The following is a 24172-nucleotide window of genomic DNA, read 5'->3' on the forward strand; positions in this document are numbered from 1 at the left end:
ACACAACCAGCTCTCTATCCACCATTTGGGAACTTCTGTAGTGGGACACCAACAAGGCAGCAACAGCATTGCCTTCCCCTTCATGCACACACATGCTCCAAGATCAGTTATGGATTTGTTGGGGTCACTGTTGCCAGCACAGCGTGCCGGAGGGAGGCAACAGATTGATGAATGAGATGAATTATCCTCACCCCAAAGGATCAGGCTGGCTTTGAAAAATCCTGAGTTTGGGGGCTGTTTTATCTGCCCTCTGGTTTTGTGCATTTCCCTTTGTTAGCACTTCTCTGTGGTCACAGGGGGTAGGACCTCACATTGTGGAGAAAAACAGAAAGCGGCGATTCACTCATAATCACCGCGCACCCAGAGCAGAGGATTTCAAAAAAACACCCAGGATGCCGTGGTGACCCAAGCCAAGGTGTGGCCATGTGCAACCAGGTAACAGTTAACTGGTTTGCCAGGTGCACTCCTCCCCTGCCAAGCCCCTCCACTGGGACACCAGCTAGCAGCCCACCCCGCATGCTGGGGCCAAGAGCTGGCAGCGAGCTTGCCCAGGGCTGGGAGTGGGAGCCCTGCAGGGAGAGGCTGCTCCTGCCAGGCTGGAGCGGTCCCCTGCCCTGGACCCGGCTAAGTGGGTTAACCAGTTAAACGTAAGCATGACCGCAGATTTAACCGGTTAATCGGGATTTTACGTCCCTCCTGGCGGGTGCAGCGGGGCTGCAGCCAGGCGGCCTGTGGGCACAGCCCTGGGCAGCCCCAGGCTAGGAGGGCGCAGCAGCGAGCAGGGCTCGCGCTTTGCCCTTGCAAGGCGCGCGCGGGCGGCAGCACGAGCCCTGGCGCGCGGCTCCCCGCACTCCCAGGGACACCCACAGCGAGCCACGCCCCGCCGGGCCAGCCCGCCTCAGTCCGCGCACGCGCAGTGCGGCAGGTCCCGGCGCGCCGGGCGGAGGCGGGGCAGGAGCGGAGTGGGCGGGGCCCTGCACATCCGGGTCCCCTGCCTGCCAGTGCGCGGCTGTCAGTCAGCGGGAGCCAGGCAGTAGCGCGCGACTCCTCCGCCCGGCTGCTTCTCTGGGTGAGTGAGGGGCGGGGCTCCCGGGAGATTTGCAAAGGGGGGGGGCTCCCCAGGGGTGGCTGCCCCCCAATTCTCCCTCTCGGGTACACGCGCCGTAAGGGGGAGAGCTGCCCCTTACTCCCCCCCCGTGCATACGCTGCAGGATGGGGGGGGAGCTGCCCCCCAGCAATTCCCCCCCCGGTGCATATGCTGCAGGGCAAGGGGGCTGCCCCCCATCTCGCCCTCTCTGGTGCATGCTCCATAGGGGAGGAGAGCTGCCCCCCCCTTGTGCATCCGCTGCAGGGTGAGGGGAGAGATGGCCCCCTCCCCATGCATATGCTGCAGGGAGCGGGGGAGGGCTGCCCCCCAACTTCCCCCCCACTGCACACAGGGTGGGGCGAGAGATGTCCCCCAGAATCCTCCCCGGTGCATACGCTGCAAGGAGCGGGTGTCAGCTGCCCCCTCTCACTCAGGAGCTGCTGGCAACAGGGAGGGGCACAGACTTGCTTGTGGGGAGGAGAACTGAACCCCAACCGAGGGCTCTTCCCCCAAGATGCGCTTAGGCGGGCAGAGTGAGGTGAGTGCTTACCTGCTCTGGGAGGTGAGGGGTGCCTCATCCCCTCTGCCTGATGGAGAGGGGGGCAAAGAATTGTGGGAGGAGGGAAACTTGGGCCCCGGCGGGAGATGGGGTGGAAACAGAGTATATCTCTGTGCCGGGGAATCTGGGTGAGGGTCATGCGCACAGACTCCTGCAGAGCTGTTGGCATCACACGTCCCCCGTGGGGAGAAGGGCAGGCCCCACGATTCCTGACCCAGTTCTCAGCTTGGTCATATTTGGCAGACTTCATGGGCCCTGCCAGTGTTGCCCACATGTGAAAAAGATCAGACCCTTCTCAGGGCTGAGTGTCAGAGGTGGGTAAAAAGGCACCAAGGTGTGTTCCGTCTGCTGCTCTGTGTTGAACTGTCTGGTGGAGTCATGAAGAGGTGGGGCAGAGAGGTTGCCGGCGTATCCCTTGTAGCATGTACTCCAGGAGTTTGGAATTTTAGGGGTTCACACAAATATTTGTGATTTTTAGAAAAGCATGTTCTAAAATGTACCATGGGACGCACTTTCTGGCCATGCGAGCACATATGGAGGCCATCCAAGCATTCAAGAGGTTGTTGTCTTCAGGGTAGTGGATAGATCTGGTGTGACAGAACCCTGGAGAGAAAATGCACCTTCTGCTAATTGGTTTATTTAATGTCTTTGTTTTAGGGTGCACCAGCAATACGGAATAGGGAATCTGTGAGGTGATGGGAGAAAGTTTTAAATCTTAAAATCTTGCAGTGGAAAAGATGTATTAGATCAGTTAGTCTGTTCCCCAGCCAGCGTGGAATTGTTCCCAATGGTGTTTTCGCTGCTGCTATACTGATGCAGGGCTCCGTTAATATTTGTAACATGCAAGTCTATCCAAGTAGCTCTCCCAGAATCTTCCATGCAAACCATGTGCAGATAGCAAGGGAGTGCCAAATCCTCCACATCTGTGTATATGTGTTGGATTTCCCCCCCACCTACCTTTGGCAGGAGGTTTGGATTACATATTGCTCTGGCATGCGCTCTGTCTTTGATGTGGAGTTTCCTGTCATGTATAACGTGTTTAGTATCACGTAACACAGCTCAGTGGCTCCTCTTACAGGGCTGCTGGAAAATAATGAGATGCATTCCTCATTCTGGTTTTTACAGAGAGGAAGAACACGTCTGGGCTCTTTTGAGCAGAAATGTTGTTTCATTGGCTTTTCTTTGTTTTGGTTACTGCCCTGCAGGGCTGTTCGACTAGGAAGGGCTCCTATTCGCAGTTGGCAACTGACTTGAAGCCAAATCAAGACAAGAGTTGTATAGTTCTGTTCTTTTATGTAATCATCTCTCTTTTGTACCTATTGTTTTGTCTGTTGGGTGCACAGTAGCTGGACTCTTGCATTAGCTGTGTAATTCAAGTTTCATTTTTCTTTGTGCTGTGTGGAGTAGCAATCAGCCAATTTAGATTAGATAAATTGGAGGATTATATTGTGTGTGTGTGTGTGTGTGTACACACACTACATTGAATAGATATATAGGAGTGTAAGTTCAGTTGGTAAACTAAATGCCAGCTGAAGCAAGGTCTTGTATTGGCTGGTGAGAACCCTTTTCTGTTTTACCATGTTTCTTTATTCAAATATGGAAACACAGAAGTTAGTGATGGAAAAGGTCTATTACACTAGGTAAAGACCTTCCCTCTCCAAATGCAGGATACCTCTTGCTACAAGGGCTCATAAAGGCCCTGGTTCATAAGAGCACTTTAAGTTCATGTTGATTTTGTAGAGAGAGGCTACATTGGAATCATTGAAATTACTTACATGCTTACTTAAAGTTGAGTATATTGGCAAAGCATTTATGTTGAGAGGAAGAAGAAAAAAGATGTTTGAAGGTGAATAAAATATAGGTCCTCTCCCCAGAATCTAGTCTAATTTAAAGGTTACTTCTAGCCTGAAAAAGTGATCTTGCAAAAATGGCACCTTCAGGTACTCAGTGGAGCTGCTCTTTGTTTGAACTGCAAATCCTGCCTGCTTTAATGAAGCAGGAAAGGGGGGAAGAATTTATTTTTATGAGCAGTGGTAGAGCCAAAAGAGCTCTGTGAGAGAGCTGCATTTACTGCTGAGTTATGCGTCATCAACAGAACCCCTATACCTATGCAACAATTTTGAAAATAGCCACATGATAGAAGTGTAAGCAAAAGCCGAATTTGCATTTTATCATCTTAATGCACAAATAGGTAAGAACCCGGTATTACTTGCAGATGGTGGGTTGAGTCTAATGCCTACAAATAGAAAAAAAGGTTTTTTTTTCCTGTAAACTGGACAAATTCAACATGAAATCAGTCTCACAATATGAGACACTGCTGAGTCACTTTTCAGAGTTAAGCCATGCTTAAAATCTCATATCCTGTTTTGTTTGTGGTAATACATGCTGAATAAAACTGTAATACCAGGGTGAAACCTATTCCTAAACACAGATATTTGATGTATTAATTTTGGTTGTACCTGTGTGATTTATCATGTCAAAGTTATTGAACTAAAATAATTACTTTACTTGTCTAAACCTTAGTTCACCCCTACCATTAGAAATTCCAGGAGTAGCTAGCTTAAGAGTGTATGGAGTTACACCATAGATGCGCTTAGCCCTTTTAGTTCAAACAATGAAATAGCTATTTGTGATAAACTGCATTGATGTGTATAACAAAACTTGCCATGTTCTTCCTGTTCAAGTTAAGAGAAAGTGAATGTGGAATGGAATGTTTCAGACTTTTGTTATTGATCCCAACCCAGGTAACGTACTTTGTTTAATAGTAAACTAAGCAACTGTAATCTTGGTATGTTTTCATATCAGAGGTAAATAATGGTACCTTAAACTTGTTACATAATAAAATCAGCACCAATTAATCAGATTTATTAAGTGACTGTATTCATAAAGCACTTTCTCTGGCTACTGTATTTGAAGTTCTAGGCAACCTATAGCGAAAACTTTAGTATAATCTTGGCCCAGAGCCCAGAAAAACTAGCTAGTATTTCCCTGAAATACTACTGGAAAAGAGGAAAAGTCTCAAAAGGAAGAACTTTTGGGGGGACAGGCAGAGATGCCAACCTACCGTAACTTTCTGTAAAGCTCCCAATTTTTACATGGAATCATGAAATTACTAATTCAGGCGTAAATCCATGAATTTTCAAGCACACACGTGTGAGTGAGTGGCACACACAGAAGCACTTGGGCCTGATGAATACAGCAAATAATCCTGCCACCGGGGCTGGATGTTTTCCACCGCCCCTATGGCATGTGCACAGACTGCATGGTGAGGGTGTGATAAGAAACGAGCTACGGAGATTTTGAGTGGGCCGTGGTTGCCGTTCATTAATCTGCCCGAGCCACAGGATGCAGGTTGCACGTTGGTGTTCCCTGGGGACCTAGAGTGTGCCAGGAAGGTCTGCTTGGGCAGTCAGAGCACAATACACAGCTTGTGGGTTGGCTGGCTCCCGCCTGCGTCCTCCCCCATACTGCTGCCACTTCTCTATTAGAGGCAACAGTGCAGGGGATAGGCTGGGGGCAGGCAGCTCCATGGGGTGTAGTGCTCGTAGGGAGCCGGCTTAAAAGCCGGCTCCTTACAGGCACCGGCTCCTGCCCCCCCCAAACTCCCACTGACTCTGATACTAAGGCAGTGGGGGGAGGAGGGGCAGTGCATGTAGTCAACAGGATTAACTAATAAGCCCAGACTTAATGGTTAATCATGTAGGGATGTCAATGTGTAGACGACTATCTGGACCCTTTCCATTTTGTCCACATCTGTCTTGAAATGTGGCACCCAGAACTGGACGCAATACTCCAACTGGGGCCTATTCAGCGCAGAGTAGAGCGGAAGAATGACTTCTCGTGTCTTACTCACAACACTCCTGTTAATGCCTCCCAGAACCATGTTTGCTTTTCTTGCAACATATAGGAGGACAGTTTTCCTATTACCAGTCTTCCCCGTCTTCCTGTTCAGGGGGTTGGGCACAGGGAGAGAGGCCTGTGTCCACTCCTTGGTCATAGATAGTTGGGAGAGGTCCCAGTTTTTCTGAGGGGAGGATAAGGTAGGAGCGAGGGGTCCTCGTTTGTCACTAGGCAGAGAAGTCTCAGTTACTTCCACACACGCAGAAATGCATCTAAGATGCAGCACCTTAGGTTTGAAAGCATTCCCTGAAATCCCTTATCTTTTGTGGCCCTTGCCACTGGTCAAGAAATTTTTTTTTTTTTAAAGAAACATCCCTGAAAGTTTCAGACCAAAGCTGGCATCGGTGGGAGAAGTGGAAAAAAATCCAAAATGTACTGACCAGCATAGGAAGGCAGTCCCACTGGTGCATCTCTCAATGTGCATCATACTTGCTGAAGCCATGGAAACTCTAAAAATCTCCACCAGGCAGGGGAATTCCACAGACTGAAAGCAACAAAACCCCAGGCTGCATCAGTTGTGTTTGAATGGTTACTGACATCAGCAAGGGTGCATCTGTGACAGCCATCATCAGACGATTGTCTGCTTCATTGATCCCAGCTGCTTCCTTGTCATGATTCTAGACTGAGTTACGTCTTGGGGTCTGGATCCAAGCAGTACTTGAGCTTCCCAGCCAATGTTTCTGGGATAACCTTTCCTGAGAAGGGTAGATGAGACTAGACGAAAGACGGGCGTAATTTAAAGTGAAGGAGCTTTTATGCCAGTGGGCAGCAGCTTTAAAACACAGGGGCCTTTCCCATCTTCATGCTTCTCTTCAGTTATCTACCAATGAGCTGCACAAGTGTCATAGACTACTCTTGCTGCCAACCCCCTGCTGTCCACTGCATAACTCTCCTGATCTTGCAGTGGTAGAGCTCAACAAAGCTGTTTTACCCTACGCAACGTATCAGCAGAATCAGTGATTCTAAACAGAACACAGGAGTGTCTTACTGGTCAGCCTCCATGACCACTTCAGCTTTTCATCTAAACATTTACTTTCCCATGTGCAGCTAGTAAACCACGCCCTGGGGATGATGTAAAGACAGAGGAAGTTTCTGCCTGGAGATGATAATCACTATGCAAAGCCTTTGATCTCAAGGTCTGTATTTATACCGGGAGCTTTCAGTTCCCAGGGGAATGCAACAGCTGTTTAAAGGTGACCTGTACAGCAGAAAAATACTGTGACCTCTTTTAATTCTTTATGATGTGTACATACAGAAGTCCTAAAAATTTATGATTTGCTTTAGTTCCTTAACAGCAACCTGCTCGCACACGCACTCATACCACAAATATTAGTGTTTGCTAGCTTTCTGTTAGGATATAGACATTCAGGCCTGCCTGTAAAGGCTAATATGTTAAGAAATTGGGTATTTTTGTTATCACTTAGCTAGTTAAAGAATTATAAAAACAAGAATCAGAGTCACAGTCTATCTGTATATAATCTGAGGCCTTGTTCTTAAGCTAAGGCCTTTGGCTAAGTAGTATAAGATAGGAAATTATGGTCATATCATCCACATCCCAAACCAGTCACATTGAAATAAGGCAAGTTTGGGCTGTTAGACTATCCGATAAAGGGATGAGCCTAGAAAATTTAAAGAAAACTTAGAACAATGGCTTTCTGTCTGGTAAGGACCAACTTACCAATAGTTGGGGTTGTGAAATCCTCATTTCTGTATTGCTTTGTCATTATGCTCCCCAATTCTCTATTGTTTATCTGTATGGTCTCTGTCTGGTTTTTTTGTTTCTGTCTTTTGTATAATTTATTTTGGTGGATGTAAACCAATTAAAGTGGTGGGGTATAATTGGTTAGATAAGCATGTTGCAATGTGTCAAGGTTGGTTAGTTAAATTTCATTACAATGTTTGATTAAGGTATAGCTGAGATTACTACTATATATATTGGAGGTAAACAGGAGTTAAGTTGGGAGCAAGGGAGAAGAGGAAACTGGATGCTAACCCGAATAAACTTCACGTTTCCTGGATCTCCAGACTTTGGGAATTGCTGTTCATGTTAAGGCAGTGGGAGGGTGAAGGGATAAGCCCTCTAACATCTGTTAGGACAGAACACCTCTGGTTCATAGCTGGATCTTGTAATATATTCTGAAGCTTGCTTAGGCATTGGTTTAGTGCTGATTCTGCAAAAACTGATATAGAAGTTGAGCATTGTTGACCCAAGATATTTTATCTACAGGTTTTGCAACCTTTCTTCTAGGCCTTGTTAGCTGCATTATCCAGGAATAGCCTTGTAAATCGGGCTCCAGGCTTTGGATTGGAAATGAACTGTAAACCAGGGGCGGGTTCGGAGCTCAGGGGTGATGATATTATTCTGGCTCAGGAGCTGGTTTATGATCATTTGCACAAATGGGAACCTCTTGGTTGCTTCTACCTTGCCCATGATAACTGCTCTCCTGGAGGTGACCCATTTGCTGCAAAAGCTAGAAAGGCGGTTAAACACTGAGCTAGTGGAACTTATTGGCCATTCAGCTAGAGGGAACCGTTGAACTATGAACCAGCAATTGAATGCGGTAGCCTCTTTCACTGGTGATGATCATTTAGTTGGACTAACTTAGTTATACCTAAAGGAGAGAAGAAGGTGGTTGGTTGTTGTATGGTGGTGGGTTTGTTTGTTTTTTTTTCCAAGCAGCAAAGATAGTCTGTCCTAGAAAATCTGGTGAGCCCCACAAATTACAAGGGCCTGTTAGTTCTTAGCTGTCATTATGTGCTATTTATAATATGGTTGTGCCTGGAGATCTTGATCAGGATTAGCAGACCTTTGCGCAAACATGGTCCCTGACCTGAAGAGTGGACTAGGAAGTGGTATGTAAAGGGAAGGAAACACCATTAAATATATAATTTTTGAGTGCGCACAGAATTTTTTTTTTCATTATGATTATGTAAAAAGCGCCAGCTGTGCTGTGCTGCTTATCCTCAAGCTGCTACCGATTGATTTTCTTGTAGGCATTGTGACGTGTGACTTGACTGTAGGGATGCAAAGTTCCATTTAATTGGTTAATCGGTTAAATATTTGGTTAACTGATTAAAGGGAGGGGAGGGATGGCTCTTCCAACACCAGTTAAACATTTACATCCCTACTTGATGGGAGGTTATCAGCCTTACACTGCAACGTAGAGTGGGTGCTCAGTGCATAAGGGGCAGTATAGAACAGGGGTGGACAATAATTTTAGAAGGGGGGGTCACTTCACAAATTTTTGAAGTGGCCCTGAGCTGCCCGGAAGGGGTGGAGCCTTGGGCAGAAGGGGCAGGGCCGGGACACTTCCATTCTCCCCCACCCACAGACCCTGATTGGCCTCGGGGTGGGGGAGTGCGTGACGTCTTTGCCCCGCCCCCTCCCAGAGAGAACCGCCAGCTGTTCTGAACAGTTACAGCCTGGATGTATGGGATGAGAGAAATTCAAGATAGATGACCTGTAATGGGACTGAGCTACAGAGAGGGGTGGTGTGTTGGCAGTGACAGAAAGCAGCGATAGTGAAGGTGGTTTTTGGGGGGAGGATCATGAGCTTAGTGTGGTCATGTTTAAGTGTAAATTGGTGGTGACTTCTCGAAGGAGAAGTTGGGTAGGCAGGCTGAAATGCGGCGCAAATTGAGAGACCACTTGAGAACAACCCGGATAGATGTGTGAGTCAGCTGTTTATTAAGTCAGTGTTTAAACCAGCGATTGTGATTTCAGTCGCCCAACTATAGGGGTTAAAGAGAGAAGAGGAGGAATCAAGAATGGGACTGTCACACACATAGAGATGGGAGTGTGTGTGTTGAGGACTCCCCACCCTACTGAAAGATTCTGAAGTGATCAGAGAGGTAGGAGAACATGTAACCAGACCACTTTTTAATTTTTAAAATTGAAAGGCTCTTTAAAAACCATCTTTACGTCTGAGATCTACAAAGATCTATTGGAAGCAAGAACACTGGTCATGCAAATTAATATACTATAGAGCTATGTCTACACTGCGCATTCTTGCGCAAGAATATCTGCAAATGAGACACGGCGATGAATATAAAATAAGCGGCAGAATGGCTCTTGCGCAAGAGGGGTTTTTTGCGCAAGAAGAAGCAGTGTAGACAGCTCCTCCTTGCGCAAAAGCCCGTTCCGCAAAAATGGCAGCTCATTAGGTATGCAAATGAGGTGCGGCAATATTCATCGCCATGCCTCATTTGCATATGTTATTGCGCAAGAGAGAGCAATGTAAACAGAGCCTAGGAGTATAATCACCAGAAAGGATTACTTTAAACTTTGTTATATATTAGTCAGTATTTATATATAAAACGACTCAAAGAAGAAATGCCTTTTCAAGGCAGCTTGTTATTGCATTTCTCTGTATACTCAAGAGGAAAAGGCCATTATTTTTAAGAACACTATTGTCATAGAGAATCAGTCATTGGAACAATAATTCTTATCTGATGAGACTAATCCATTCTTGTCCTCTGATCATTCTCATTTTTTCTGAGGGCCTCTTAGTTGATGATTAAAAAACAGTGGAGCTGTTTTAAAAAACTTATCTCTCATTTTGTTTGTTGGCTGTGACTGGCATAGCAGATGTGTGTGTCAGTTATAACCTCAATGCTTAGTCAGGCTACTCTGAGCTGTATTTATTTAAAACACCCCAGCCCCCCACCCCAGCAGTGCCAGTGAACCGGGGTTAGTGGCGCTCTTTGTTTGACAACTGCTGCTGTATTGTGTGTGTGTGGGTTTTGCTTTTAATTTCTTTACAGATGTCTATCTCCATTCAGATGTCCAATTTTCTGTAAGTTGTGTTTTGATACTAGTACTTAAATATAGGAAGGGTTTGCTTAATAGTGGTTTAAATATCCAGCATCAGAGGTCTAAGGGAATAGCAGGGAAGACTGGGTATTGGAGATGCACACTCTTTGTGTTCTCCCACATAAGGGTTCATGTACCTGAATGTCTGTAAATCAGCACTTTCAAGGTGAACAGACTCCTGGTACATCACTTAAATGCAAAGTTCTTGCCGTTAGGGAAAAGTCATGAAAAGAGGCGATTTGAACAGAGCATTTCAAAGCTATAAGAGCTAGTTTGATTTATGAAGGAAACTTACTTTTACGCTAACATGAAAATTTGAAATATTGGGAGTGGAAGTATTTAAAATGTGGTGACTTGTGGCAGAATTCTTAACAATAATGAATTAAGTACAAGAAAGGACTGTTGTAACAGCAGACTTATGTGCAGTATTGTGATTAAAAGTGGATACGGTTGTAATTTATATTTGCTTCATACACAGGATATTTGTATGCTCCGCAGCCACTGTTGCACAGGCAGTGCAAATGAAAAGCAATTTAAAGTCCATCTGGTGAAATGTTGCAGTGCTAATATTTATCAAGCCATGATGATGCTGATCAAGTGTGAGAGAAGTGGGGGCGTTGTTACAAATTGTGCATAGGCTTACGTCAACGAGTAGCGTTTTTAGCTTATTGTTTGTAGATTTGGCTTCTTTCAAATGCTTACACAAAGAACATAGCATGTGGCGTGTGATACTGTCACATTGCTGAAAAGCAAAAAGGGAAGGATTGGCTTTTCTGCTAACTGTGTGCATGAAACAACTCCTCACACCTAGCGTTCACTAGAGAACGCGTATGTAGCTTCCCTTTCCATGCCTTTTAATTTACAGTCCTTCACAGCCATCCTTTAAGGCTTGTCTGCATCAGGAAATTGATTGGCATGCTTCTAAACAAATATTCTGCTATAGCTATGCGGGTCAGTTTTCCAAGGCAGACCAGGTTTAGGTATGATTTAGAACAGGGGTGGGGAACCTTTTTTCTATTGTGGGCCCTGCAGAGCTCCGTGGGCGTGGGGTGGCAGAGCCTCTGGATTTCCCCTAGGCTCCAGTGTGGAGCCAAAAGGGGGGGGGGCCCTCCACAGTGGAGCAGAGGGCAGGAGGGCTTTGACTAGGGGTGTTGACTGTGGGGTGGGGCTGGGGACAATGGGGTGTAGGAGGGGGCTTCAGGCTGCGGCCAAGGAGTTTGGAGTGCAGTAGTGAGCTTAGGGCAGGGGGTTGGGGTGGGACCGGGATGGGAGTTAGGGTTAAGGATGTAAAATCCCAATTAATGAATTAACTGGTTAAACCTTAGGGACAGGGAGCTGGTGGCAGTCCCAACGCCCGTGTTCATAGCCCGGATCCAGCTTAGTTGGTGAACTGGTTAAATGATCTGTCAACCTAATGATTAACCAGTTTAACCTTGATTTTATATTCCTAGCACACCTGGGGGAGCCAGCTGCTGCTCCCCACTCCACGCGAGGCCACCAGTAAGCAGTTAACCAGTTACCCATTCACATCCCTGAGTAGGTTACTAGAGCAGTCTCAGGGTTGGGGCAGGAGGTTGGGGTGTGGGGTCTGGGAGGGAATTAGGGTGCAGGTGGGGGTTCTGACCTGGATTCAGAGTGTGGCCTCGGGGAGGAAGTTTGGGTGTGGGGCAGAGGGCTAGGAGGGGCTTCGGCTCTGCAGGGCAGGGGATGAGGGCCTTGGGGTAGGTATGTAAACAGGTAACTGGTTACCCAGTAAGCATCACCCTTACCCCCATGATGCACCCACTGTGCAGCAGCCCCCCCACCCACATCCCTAGTTTGGAGTGCAGGAGGGGGCTCAGGGCTGGGGCAGGGCATTGGGGTGCAGGAGGGAGTACAGAGTGCTTACCTCAGACCCCCCCCCCCCCGAGTGGTGCAGCAGGGCTAAAGCAGACTCTGTATGTCCCTGTGTCCTTAGAGGTGGGCGTGGTGCCACATGCTGCTGTGGCCTGCAGGTGCCACCCCCACAGAGCAGGGACTAAACACAGGCTGGATGAAATTATCGCGGGGGCCAGATGCAGTCTGCAGGCCGGAGGGTCTCCACACATGATGGAGCCTCTGAAGTGTTCAGTGGGAATTGCACAAGGGAGCTGAGGCAGCTCCGGTAGTTTTTAGCATCTGAAGAAGACTAGTTGTAAATGGCATAGGAAGATGTCTCAGGACTGGTGCTGCAGCAGCAGGGCCACGGCTGCATGCTGCCATGCTGGCAGTGGGGCTGAAGCAGCAGGGCTGGAGGAGCCGGCGGTGGGGAGGGCCGGCAGGCTGAGGGAGCTGGTGGCAGGGGACCTTCCCTGGTCCGGCAAATTCCCTCATCCAGGACCACTCAGGTCCCGAGAGTGCCGGACCAGTGAGGTCCGACCTGTATTTCTATAGATATACTATAGTATATTTTGACAAGCAATTAAATTTTAGTAGTGCACGTCCTGCCTTCATACCTCCGCTGTTACATTTGGGCTAGGACATGGGGTGAGACCGCCAGGATGCTGAAGAGAATGATCGGGCTTGATGACAGAAGAGGTAGGTTCTGCTGAAATTACATTTTGAACTTTTCATTATCCAGTGAGTAGAGCAAAGTAAATTTATGTTTTTATGGGACAGTGCATCAATTGTTACTTCCCCCCTCCTCCAACAATGGAGACTGTAACATAATGTATAGAGAAGGACTCTGACGCATTTTCTTCCAGGAAATGTCATGATGTCATTCATCACCCAGGTTCCACCACATAGTTAGATTGATGCAGGGCAGCTTTTGTTGACCCTGGTTCTGTAAGTGTCTACAGTAAAATGTAGCTCCTGCCGATGTAACTCAGCCACTACGCCAATTTAACTCCACCTCTGTGAGAGTAGCATCGCTTGGGTTGATGTTGTTAGGCTAACGCAGTGTCAGTCTGTTTCAACAGTCTATATCAACTATTGCTGACTTTCAAAAGCCCCCGCCTACACCCCAGTTGGGCTGCATGGTGCGGGATCCCGGGTAAGCAGTTCATGTAACCGGTTAACTGGTTAAATGGGATTTTACTTCCCTACTCAGTAGTAGCCAGGCTGACTAAAATAGCAGCAGTTGGATTGAATTTATTTTTGTAGTCCAGACATGATAGTCCAGGGTAGTTCTCTTTCCTGACTCTGTTTACAGGGGGAAAGAGTAGTTAGTTTTTCAATGGGCAGCCAGGTGCGGGTTCCTCAGCTTTTACTTGCTGTGTGGTAGCAGTCTCTGCAGGATGTGAGTTGTGCTTTGCTTTCCTTTCCATCTGGCTCAGAACGCCTTTAATTTGCTAGTAAAAGAATAATTCTAATCCTTTTCAGTGAGATCAATGGATTAAAGGCTTATAAAATTGCAGGGATTAGCTGAGTCTTTTTTTTTTTCCCCCATGCAGCACAATACCATTTGTGTACACAAGCAGTATAGGTTTAATAAGGAATCTATTTGTCATTACTATTTTTTTTAATTTAAATATTGAACTGATTTGTAGGGTTTTTTTAACAAGTCCAAGAACTTGAATTGATACCTGATTCTTTCCTTTTATTTGCTAAGATTAAAAAAAAAGTGGAGCATGCTCCGAGTTGTTCATTTCTCAGTTATTTAGGTGCTTCTCTGCAGCTCCTACGCAGGGGGAAACCAACTGGCCCTAGCGTCTTGCCTGAATGAGCAATACAGGGTGATACACAAGCAGGGTTTATTTGAAATGTCTCAGAGGGGGAGCTTTATTAGTCTGGTCGCTGCTCTTGGACCAGAGCGCCCCAGAGTTTAATGGCAGGAGGGTCAGCAGCCTGGCTGGGGCTAGCGGGTCCAGGGGAGCCCTTCATCAGTGATGGGACAGGGACCAGAGACTCATGGCAGCCTGTAGCAGCATGGAGCTGGGGATTGGGGAATTCCAGGCAGCCACCGGCAGAAGCCCGCGTGCCCACAGCATTGCGAATTCGGGGGCCAGAGCAGCTTGGCTACCTGTGGCAATGTGATGCCAGAGAACTCCGACATCCAGTGGCAATGGGGGTTGGAGGCCGGGGAAATCTGCCTCGTGCAGTGGTGCGGACCAGGACCGGAGAACTCCGGCCACCAAAGGCAGCCTAGGGCTGGGACTGGTGACATCAGAGTAGGGGAGAGAGTAGAGGGGGCCAGAGGCAGGGGACACCTCCCTGGTCTGGCAAATGTTGTCGTTTGGGAACAGTCAGGTCCCGACTGTGCAGGACCAGGAAGGTCCGACCTGTATTTATAACAGAAAAAGAGAGAGACAGTGTGTCGCTGCGGGGGAAATAGCTTGGTGGTTTGAGCATTGGCCTGCTAAACCCAAGGTTGGGAGTTCAATCCTTGAGGGGGGCCATTTAGGGATCTGGGGTAAAAATCTGTCAGGGATGGTACTTGGTCTTGCTGTGAAGGCAGGGGACTGGACTTGATGACCTTTCAAGGTCCCTTCCAGTTCTAGGAGATAGGCATCTTCATTCCTTTGTTTAGGTAGAGCCCTTCACAGACCAGGTGTCCCTTGGCCAGCAGTTATTTGAAGCTGGCCAAGGGACAGCTTCAAATAACTTATATAATAAGTTATTATATAATCTTCATTTGTTTATTTAGAATGAGTTTTTAACTTCAACATCAGGGCTGGTCTAGCCCTCTTGCCTATGTGAGCGGGAGGAAAATGAAATTAAGCATTTGCATTGTAAAACAGAAAAACTCAATTCTTATCATTAAAAAGACCCTGTTGCAAAAATGTAGTTCCTTTGAGTGCAGGAAAACTAGATTTTCGTTGGACAGATTAAAAGGTAAAGATTTAGTTACACCCTACTGACCCTCCATCTCTCCCTTCAAAGTACTCCTTAAAACCTTCCTTTCTGTGTGGCTTGTTTAAACTAACATTCTCTCCAGCTTGTTTTCTTTCTGGTCTGCACAGTATTTGCTTGACCTAGGTAGGCTAGGTGATCCTCATTGTTCAATTGCGGAGCAGCAAGCCAGAAAGCTCTGGCTATCCCCCAGTATGCTTTCAAAGACATGCTTTTTAAATACACACAAAGAAAGGCTCATGATTTCCACTATGCGAAGGAGGCCAGGGTAGTCTCATTGAAATGTGCCAATAGCTGCCATGGTGGTATTTGAGCAGCCTTGTTCTGTGAATTCAATTGTGATTTAACATGGCAGCCCCCATGGGGCTGAAGAGAACTGGTTTTTCCTACAGAATTTCAATAATGTGCTTCTTCTGCATTTAAAAAAAAAATCGTCCCAATAACAGAGTGAAGCCTGTGGAGCCCAGGTATGGATTTTATTCCAGTCTTTTGTTTTTAAAATTTAAGCTGACATTTTGCCGAGTTTTTCATAACGAGAGAGGAGGTGCAAAAAGTGTATAGAAAGAGCAGGGAAGGGATTGAGAAAAGAAAGTACACTCAATATCTTTTCCCCTGCTGAGAGACTTGCATAGTGGTAGCAAGGAGGAGTTGGGAATGCTGACAGGTTGAGGTTGTGGTTTGATAAATGGACCAGTTTAGAGTATCTTTAGCTTGTATTAAAAGCTTGTATTACTACTCCACAGCATCATATGCTCTCTTGACCTTTGAAAGAGATACTTCACGTAGCCTGCATGCTTGTCGCTAAGCGGTGTGGCTAGTGCCTATAATATCTTTCGCCTTCCAGTAGAAGACTCAGATTACATGAAGTTATAAAGTTCTGGTGTAAAACCTCTTGACCATTGCAGCTTTCTTGTGCTGGTGACTTAACGTTCCTAGGAACTCACTATTTCTTTACAGCAGTCTTACACTGTTATTGAGATTTACTGTATCCTAGGCCAAAAAACCAACAAAACAAAACACTGCAAGGTGAAATTAAGATTGCAAGCAGTAACATAAAGGTAAAAATTCTTGCATTAATGTAGGGGGTGAATTTTAAAATGGCCACAGAAATTAGGTTTGCTGGATGAATATCACTATTTTAAGGGTGTCATAATTTAATAACCTCTTATCCAATTATGTGGATGAAAAGTTCTGCCTCCTGCTGAGACTTAAACTGCTAATTTAGAGGGCACTATAATTTTGGTTTGTGAATTTCTTGAGGGGGCAGATAAGAGTTGCATCCCTAATAATGAGAGTACAACAGTAAATTAATATAAATATTGTTACTGTTTCAGATTTATTCTCTAGAATGACACGGTCAAGTTTTGGTTGTTTTTTTTTTTTTTAAATAAAAACCTGCTAGCTGAGTGTACAGTAAGCTGGGAGGAACTGTAGGGGAAAAATCATGTTGTTTTAGGACTGTCACTGTTTACTCAAACAACACTACACCATGTGCGAGGCCCCTGGAATGCTGCTGCATTCACTGGCCGATTTTTGGAGTACTATCCAGGGAGTCACAATATTCAGTTCCACTGCAGCAGTTCCCACTGTGCAATTTCAGTAGCTCTGATCCTTTACAATTTCATGGGATTTCTTTAACCTCCTCAGAAAGCTTTGGAAAAATGTAGCTAGCATAGAATATTGCATGCACAATAGGGCTTTCCCTCACCCTCGCTGCTGAGTACTCCAAAAACCTTTCTTCCTGCTCCAGGGAAAACAGCTGGTGCTATAAAATATGGGGGAAGAGAAACCAACTCTTTTGCACATTTTTGAGGCCAACATCTTCTGTTGGCATCAGGGAAGGATAGAATCATAGAATCATAGAATAATAGGACTGGAAGGGACCTCAAGAGGTCATCGAGTCCAGCCCCCCGCCCTCAAGGCAGGATCAAGCTCCACCTACACCATCCCTGACAGATGTCTATCTAACCTGTTCTTAAATATCTCCAGAGAGGGAGATTCCACCACCTCCCTTGGCAATTTATTCCAATATTTGACCACCCTGACAGTTAGGAATTTTTTCCTAATGTCCAATCTAAACCTCCCCTGCTGCACTTTAAGCCCATTACTCCTTGTCCTGTCCTCAGAAACCAAGAGGAACAAATTTTCTCCTTCCTCCTTGTGACACCCTTTTAGATATTTGAAAACCGCTATCATGTCCCCCCTTAATCTTCTTTTTTCCAAACTAAACAAGCCCAGTTCATGAAGCCTGGCTTCATAGGTCATGTTCTCTAGACCTTTAATCATTCTCGTCGCTCTTCTCTGTACCCTTTCCAATTTCTCCACATCTTTCTTGAAATGTGGCGCCCAGAACTGGACACAGTACTCCAGCTGAGGCCTAACTAGTGCAGAGTAGAGCGGCAGAATGACTTCACGAGTTTTGCTTACAACACACCTGTTGATACAACCTAGAATCATATTTGCTTTTTTTGCAACAGCATCACACTGTTGACTCATATTCAACTTGTGGTCCACTATGACCCTTAGATCCCTTTCTGCCATGCTCCTTCCTAGACAGTCGCTTCCCATCTTGTATGTATGGAACTGATTGTTCCTTCGTAAGTGGAGCACTTTGCATTTCTCTTTATTAAACCTCATCCTGTTTACCTCTGACCATTTCTCTAACTTGCTAAGGTCATTTTGAATTATGTCCCTATCCTCCAAAGAAGTCGCAACCCCACCCAGTTTGGTATCATCTGCAAACTTAATAAGCGTACTCTCTATCCCAATATCTACATCATTGATGAAGATATTGAACAGTACGGGTCCCAAAACAGACCCTTGAGGAACTCCACTTGTTATCCCTTTCCAGCAGGGCAGATGTAAAACGGACAGCAGTAGAAATGCATGGGCACAAATTCCTATTGGAGTGGGTGAAGAATTCTCCCCCCCCCCGCCAGGTTCTTAAATAATGCTGACATCTTAAAATCTTTTCAAGAAACATAAAACAAATAGTGTCCTTGCCTTGCAAGAGTGGAGGGAGCCATTGGCACATCAACTGTTAAAGGAGACTCAGGCTTTGTTAGTGCCTTTCTATCACAAGACACTAACTTTCCAGTCATCTGCTTCATGCTGCTGAATTTTAAGTATATAAGTATGTGTGCATGCTTGTGTTTGCAGAGCAAAGGTAACAACGGTACAAGATACTTCTCTCCCTTCCCCACGCTCCTTTGCTGTGCCTCAACTGGCCAGCCAACGGAGCCACCCCGATCCCTTTTCACACTATTCCCTAAAAACTTTTGAGAGAATATAGCAGACTTATTAAGTTCTTCCTCTGTAACCCCATACTGAATTCAGCTTGTCTTTCTTTCATTTACCTTTTGGTTCCAGGTGAGCTACATTATTCCTGCCACTAACACAAGACACCCACTGTAAACACCTGCTGTGTGGTCTATCGATCTCTTGGTGTTTTACGTCTGATGGCGCTCCGTTGGCATCTGTATGTGTTGTCAGTATATTAACAGAAGAGAGGCCCTGTTTGCTTTCTCCTGTGCTGCACCTCATTGTTTTAGTACAGCGGTTCTCAAACTTTTTGGACAGGTGACTCCTTTTGCACAGCAAGCCTGGGAGTATGGCCTCTACCCCCAGCTCCAGAGGGCTGGGGCTGCTAACCATGCCAGTCATTGACTGCTCCAGCCCTGCCACCTGGGAACTGACCGCTCACAACCCCCACATAACCACATTGCCACCCCAGTTTGAGAAACCCTGGCTTAGTATAATGTGTGTGCGCGTGGGGGGGGGGGGGGCAAGTTGGGCCTGAGAAGAAGCCAGAATTTGCCAAAGAGCCACAGTAATACATCAGCAGCCTCTCATCGGCTCCCCCATCCCACCCCAGTGCATCCCATCCACTGGCAGGCCCTCCACTCCCCCCCCCCCCCCCCCCCCGTCCGACCATCATCAGCTGATTCATAGAATGCAGGAATAGGGTTACCAGATGGGTTTCAAAAAAATACCGGACACACATGATCTCAGAACGGGATGGGCAGACTGGCCGGGAGAGAAGCAGGGCTGGCCAGGAGGGAGGTGGGGAGAGCAGAGCTGACCAGGGAAGATTTGGGCAAGGAGGACTGGATGGCGGAAAGCAGGGCTGTCCAGGAGGAGTTCGGGGGGAATCGGCCGGTGGAGAGCAGAGCAGGCTCGCCTGGGCGCATGCAGATCCCAAGGTGCTGCCCATCCTGCACACAGTCCCAGCGGGGCTCATGGGTGAGTCCAGCCCCAGGGATTCCATCCTGTCCTGGCCCTGCATCCCCCCCCCCACTGCGTAGTTGCGTACTGCCTGGCTGTTTGTGGGCGCGTCTACCATCCAGGCAATACGCAACTGATACACATAAGAACATAAGAACGGCCATTCTGGGTCAGACCAAAGGTCCATCTAGCCCAGTATCCTGTCTACCGACAGTGGCCAGCGCCAGATGCCCCAGAGAGGGTGGACCGAAGACAATGATCAAGCGATTTGTCTCCTGCCATCTCTCTCCAGCCTCTGACAAACAGAGGCCAGGGACACCATTTTATCCCCTGGCTAATAGCCTTTTATGGACCTAACCTCCATGAATTTATCCAGCTTCTCTTAAAACTCTATTATAGTCCTAGCCTTCACAGCCTCCTCTGGCAAGGAGTTCCACAGGTTGACTTACACGCTGTGTGAAGAAGAACTTTCTTTTATTCGTTTTAAACCTGCTACCCATTAATTTCATTTGGTGTCCTCTAGTTCTTCTATTATGGGAACTAATAAATAACTTTTCTTTATCAGCCCTCTCCACACCACTCATGATTTTATAGACTTCTATCATATCCCCCCTCAGTCTCCTCTTTTCTAAACTGAAAAGTCCCAGTCGCTTTAACCTCTCCTCATATGGGACCCGTTCCAAACCCCTAATCATTTTAGTTGCCCTTTTCTGAACCCTTTCCAAGGCCAAAATATCTTTTTTGAGGTGAGGAGACCACATCTGTACACAGTATTCAAGATGTGGGCGTACCATAGTTTTATACAGGGGCAGTAAGATATTCTGTTTCTTATTTTCTATCCCTTTCTTCATAATTACCCTCCTAGTTCGACATACCCGTGCTGACAGCCTTCGAGGCCACACCAGCTTTGGGACCGGCCACTCCAGCAGCAGAAGTCACGGAGGTCTCAGAAAGTCATGGAATCTATGACCACATTGCAGCTTGATGAATAGCTAGCTTATTTGGCCTCGTACTAGTCTCTGTAAACTTACTGCTACGTGATGGAAGGCGTTTCTGTTTGTATTCCACACTGGTGTTCACATACAGGGAACACACTGGGGGGGTCGAGAATTGGAACAGCAAGCTAGGGGCCAGTCTGAAAGAGGGAGAGTTAACCGAATTGAGCAATAACGGTAGAGAGCTGTGGTTATCTTTCTTGTGAAATGCCAACCTGGAACGTTGACTGCTTTGAAGCAGACAGAGGAGGGTATAGTGTTGCTACATCCACACCACATGGGACCGCCGGGTTTTCAATGTCACTATTGCAAGGGGCCGTGCGGAGAGCCGTTTGGCTCTGCTGCGAAGAGCTGAATGTTGCACACGGATCTGGAGTTTCAATTTTGGTTTTGTGTCAACGGTTTTCCCCTTTCAAATTCAGGGAAAATGCTAGTGGGGAATTAGGTAAAGTGTGATCTTGTATTTAAAGCAGGGGATTTAAAGCCCCTTGGACTATTTGCTTATGCTTTCTGTGTGTCACTTTACACCTCTGCCTTGCCACGTGGCCCACGGGGGGCAGCACAATCAGCCCAAAATCCCCAAAGTCTGAGTGTGTTTCACTCCTGCCTTCCAACGCTCTGCTGCCTTAGGGATAGTGAGGCCAAGATGAGCCTCATCACAGCATTTCTTCCCCAGCCGCACAAAGCTTTTTGGCTAGAAGTACTGAAACAAGAGGCTCCTCGTCACGTTCTCTCTGCTGGGCTGTGTGAAGCACAAAAGCCAGGAGCCTCTGCTGCATGGGGTGATGTGGAAATGGAGAGCAACTTGTTAGCTCTCCAGCCTTCGCCTGTACCCTGACTTCTCACTACAGTCGTCGAGAAGCGGGTGCCCAGTAGGACCAGCAGAGAGAGACTCGCCTAGAAGCATGTATTTTAGCACTTTTGCTCTTCTGTGTCAGTGGAGACATAGCAGCACAGGGTGAAGAGGAGGTCACGCAAATAAGATGCCATCAATTCTGCACCCTGTTTAAAGTCTTGAAGCTTATCAGCTGCTTCCCCTAAGTGAGAAGGAACTAAGCATATTCTAATATCTTGTGAAAAATAGGGAAGCGCGGGTAAGAAGGAAGCAGCACCGTTATGCAAAGTTCCCATTCACCTAGGCAGATAGTGATCCTTTAAAACTGGACAGCGTAAAGCAGAAGTCATTGCTCCTCCTTCACAAGGTTAATATTAAGAACATAAGAACGGCCATACTGTCCAACCAGCCATACTGTCCACCAAAGGGCCATCCAGCCCAGTATCCAGTCTTCCAACGGTGGCCAATGCCAGATGCCCCAGAAGGAGTGAACAGAACAGGGAATTATCAAGTGATCCCTCTCCTGTCACCCCTTTCCAGCCCCTGTCAAACAGAGGCTAGGGACACCATTCTTACCCAGCCTGGCTAATAGTCACTGATGGACCTAGCCTCCACGAATGTATCTAGTTCTTTTTTGGACCCTGTTAAAGTCCTGGTCCTCACAACATCCTCTGTCGAGTTCCACAGGTTAAAATATATTAATATAGCCTATGTCAGTGGTCCCTAAACTTTTGGGACTGCTGGGCGCCCGGGGCAGGGGCTGCGCATACGCCATGCGCCCAAGTCACAAGAATGGCTTGGGCCGGCCCTGATCACTCGGCGGGTTGCACATAAATGCCCCGGCGGGTGCCATGGCACCCATGGGCACCGCGATGGGGACCACTGGCCTATGTTTTTGTAAATGGATTTGAAAAAAAAAATGCTGTGGGCTTCCCCACCACCCTTATGAGAAATAAAAGTGAACGCTGCAGATCATGACATTTTGAGCTCCTAGAAGTGCTGTGGCTAGAAACAAAAGAAACAAAAGGCCAAAGGAAAAAAGTCACCTAATAGTATTTCATAGCTAGGTGCGGCAAAGCAAATAAACGGGTAGGACAATTGTGTGCATACACACAAAGGATCTAATTTAGGTTTCTGAGGTTCAGTATGCTGGAAATGGATCTCTGGACTATTTCCAAATGTACCTTGCAGGCTGCTCTGCATGCTTGCTTCAGTGGCAGCACACGCTTGCTTTTCTGGTTTGGATTTCCACTGAAACCTGGCAAAAGGATGGACAAAGTGACCTAATCACTTCCATTTCTTATTTCTGTTTTAGTCCAGTCCGGCACTTCACAAAAGAAAAATGTTTTATTTTGTTTTGAACTTCCTTTTCTTACTCTTAGACTGGCTAGAAGGTTCTGTTGATTTTTCTGTAATGTGTTAAATCAGCCCTAAGCAAACGGGCCTGCCTTCTCAACAGGCACTGGATGAAAGTACTTGAACTAATGCAAACTAGAGATGACCTGTGTTCTGCATTAATATCCATGTCACTGATAGCACAAATGCATTCACATTAAGAGGTACATTGTAACCAATTCCTCAAACTTGTTGATAAGTTTCTAGCCAGAATAACAGCAGTTAAAGGCGCTTGCCTTGTGTTATATGCCATGTAGAGTGAAGGTTGCCTGATGCTTTCCAATCTAAGACTGTTTTGAGCGGCTTTTTGCTAAACTTTAATCATTCACTCTGAAACTTTCCATATGACCATGTAATCACACACTGTATCATGCTCATACACACGGGACTAAAGCTGTCAGGAACCTTAATTCTGCCATTTCCTTTGCTAGCGTTTGCCTTGGTGACCTTAATTTTCTGTTCATGTATTTTGGAGGGTGTATTACATAGTGTTGAAGTAGCTGCTTTGTAATAGAAGCTTGAATCACCAATCCATCTTTCTCTACTGCTGGTAGCTTTCTGCGAAAATATACCATGTGGGCCTGGGGTTTTGAAGCTGGGCAGCAAGTTGGTTTCAGGGGACAGTGGGGGCCCTGAGCCCAGCACCCCTACAGGAATGAAACTAGGAACAGAGCTGCAGCCTAAAGCCCAGAGCTCTGGCGCCCTCATGAGATTGAAACCAGGGCCAGAGCCCCATGGGGCTGAGTAGGGATGCAAGCGACTAGTCGACTACCTGCTAAGCCTAGGCTGAACTAGTTGCTCCCTGCCCCTTGCTGCCTCTGTATCAGTGTCACAAAGGGGGGGGGATCAGGAGCCGTTGCTGGGGGGAGTCAGCTTAAAAGCTGTGTTCTCACCCCTCCCCCAGCACTGTCTCCACAGGGGGAGAGGGAGGGGAGGCGAGGCAGCGGGGGAAATGGTGTGAGCAGGGACGCAGGGACTGCTGCGCCTCTCCCTTTGAAATATACAAGAGCCCCCATGACTACTCAATTAGCTGATTGATCAAAATTTAACATCCCTAGGGCTGAATCTTAATGGCACACAGCAGCCCTGCTTAATGACTAGGCTAGAAATGGAAGAATGTCAGAAGCAATTGAAAGTGGAACAGGATTTTTATGTAGGTTTGGAAAACAGGACCGGTAGAATGCTAATGGTTCCATTTCACCATTGCAACTACTCCGTCATGCATCCTTTCTAGCATCCTGGAACAAGAAGCAATGGGCTTAAACTGCAGCAAGGGAGGTTTAGGTTGGACATGAGGAAAAAGTTCCTAACTGTCAGGGTGGTCAAACACTGGAATAAATTGCCCAGGGAGGTTGTGGAATCCCCATCTGTGGAGATATTTAAGAGTAGGTTAGATAAATGTCTATCAGGGATGGTCTAGACAGTACTTGGTCCTGCCATGGGGGTAGGGGATTGGACTCGATGACCTCTCGAGGTCCCTTCCAGTCCTAGTATTCTATGATTGATCCCCATTCATGACAAAAGATGTATAGGATCTAGATCAGCCATGGCC

The 24172-nt window shown here is 46.8% G+C and overlaps 1 protein-coding gene across 3 annotated transcripts in view; it reads left to right on the top strand.

The window, feature by feature from the left end:
- Positions 1 to 934: 934 nt before the first annotated feature.
- Positions 935 to 24172, top strand: part of RNF24 (ring finger protein 24) — a 75682-nt gene continuing 52444 nt past the window's right edge. The window contains exon 1 of one of the 3 annotated variants that reach the window (XM_075930981.1): positions 935 to 1069. Coding sequence is in view for 1 of the 3 variants with exons in the window: in XM_006139207.4 (XP_006139269.1) it covers positions 10311 to 10342 (32 nt within the window). In the remaining 2 variants the exon portion in view is untranslated. Of the gene's footprint in view, positions 1070 to 1131; positions 1626 to 5615; positions 10343 to 24172 lie in introns of those variants that run through there. The other 2 variants (XM_006139209.4, XM_006139207.4) reach the window with 2 other exon arrangements.

This window comes from Pelodiscus sinensis, chromosome 5, assembly GCF_049634645.1.
Source record: "Pelodiscus sinensis isolate JC-2024 chromosome 5, ASM4963464v1, whole genome shotgun sequence".
NCBI classification, from domain to species: domain Eukaryota; kingdom Metazoa; phylum Chordata; order Testudines; family Trionychidae; genus Pelodiscus; species Pelodiscus sinensis.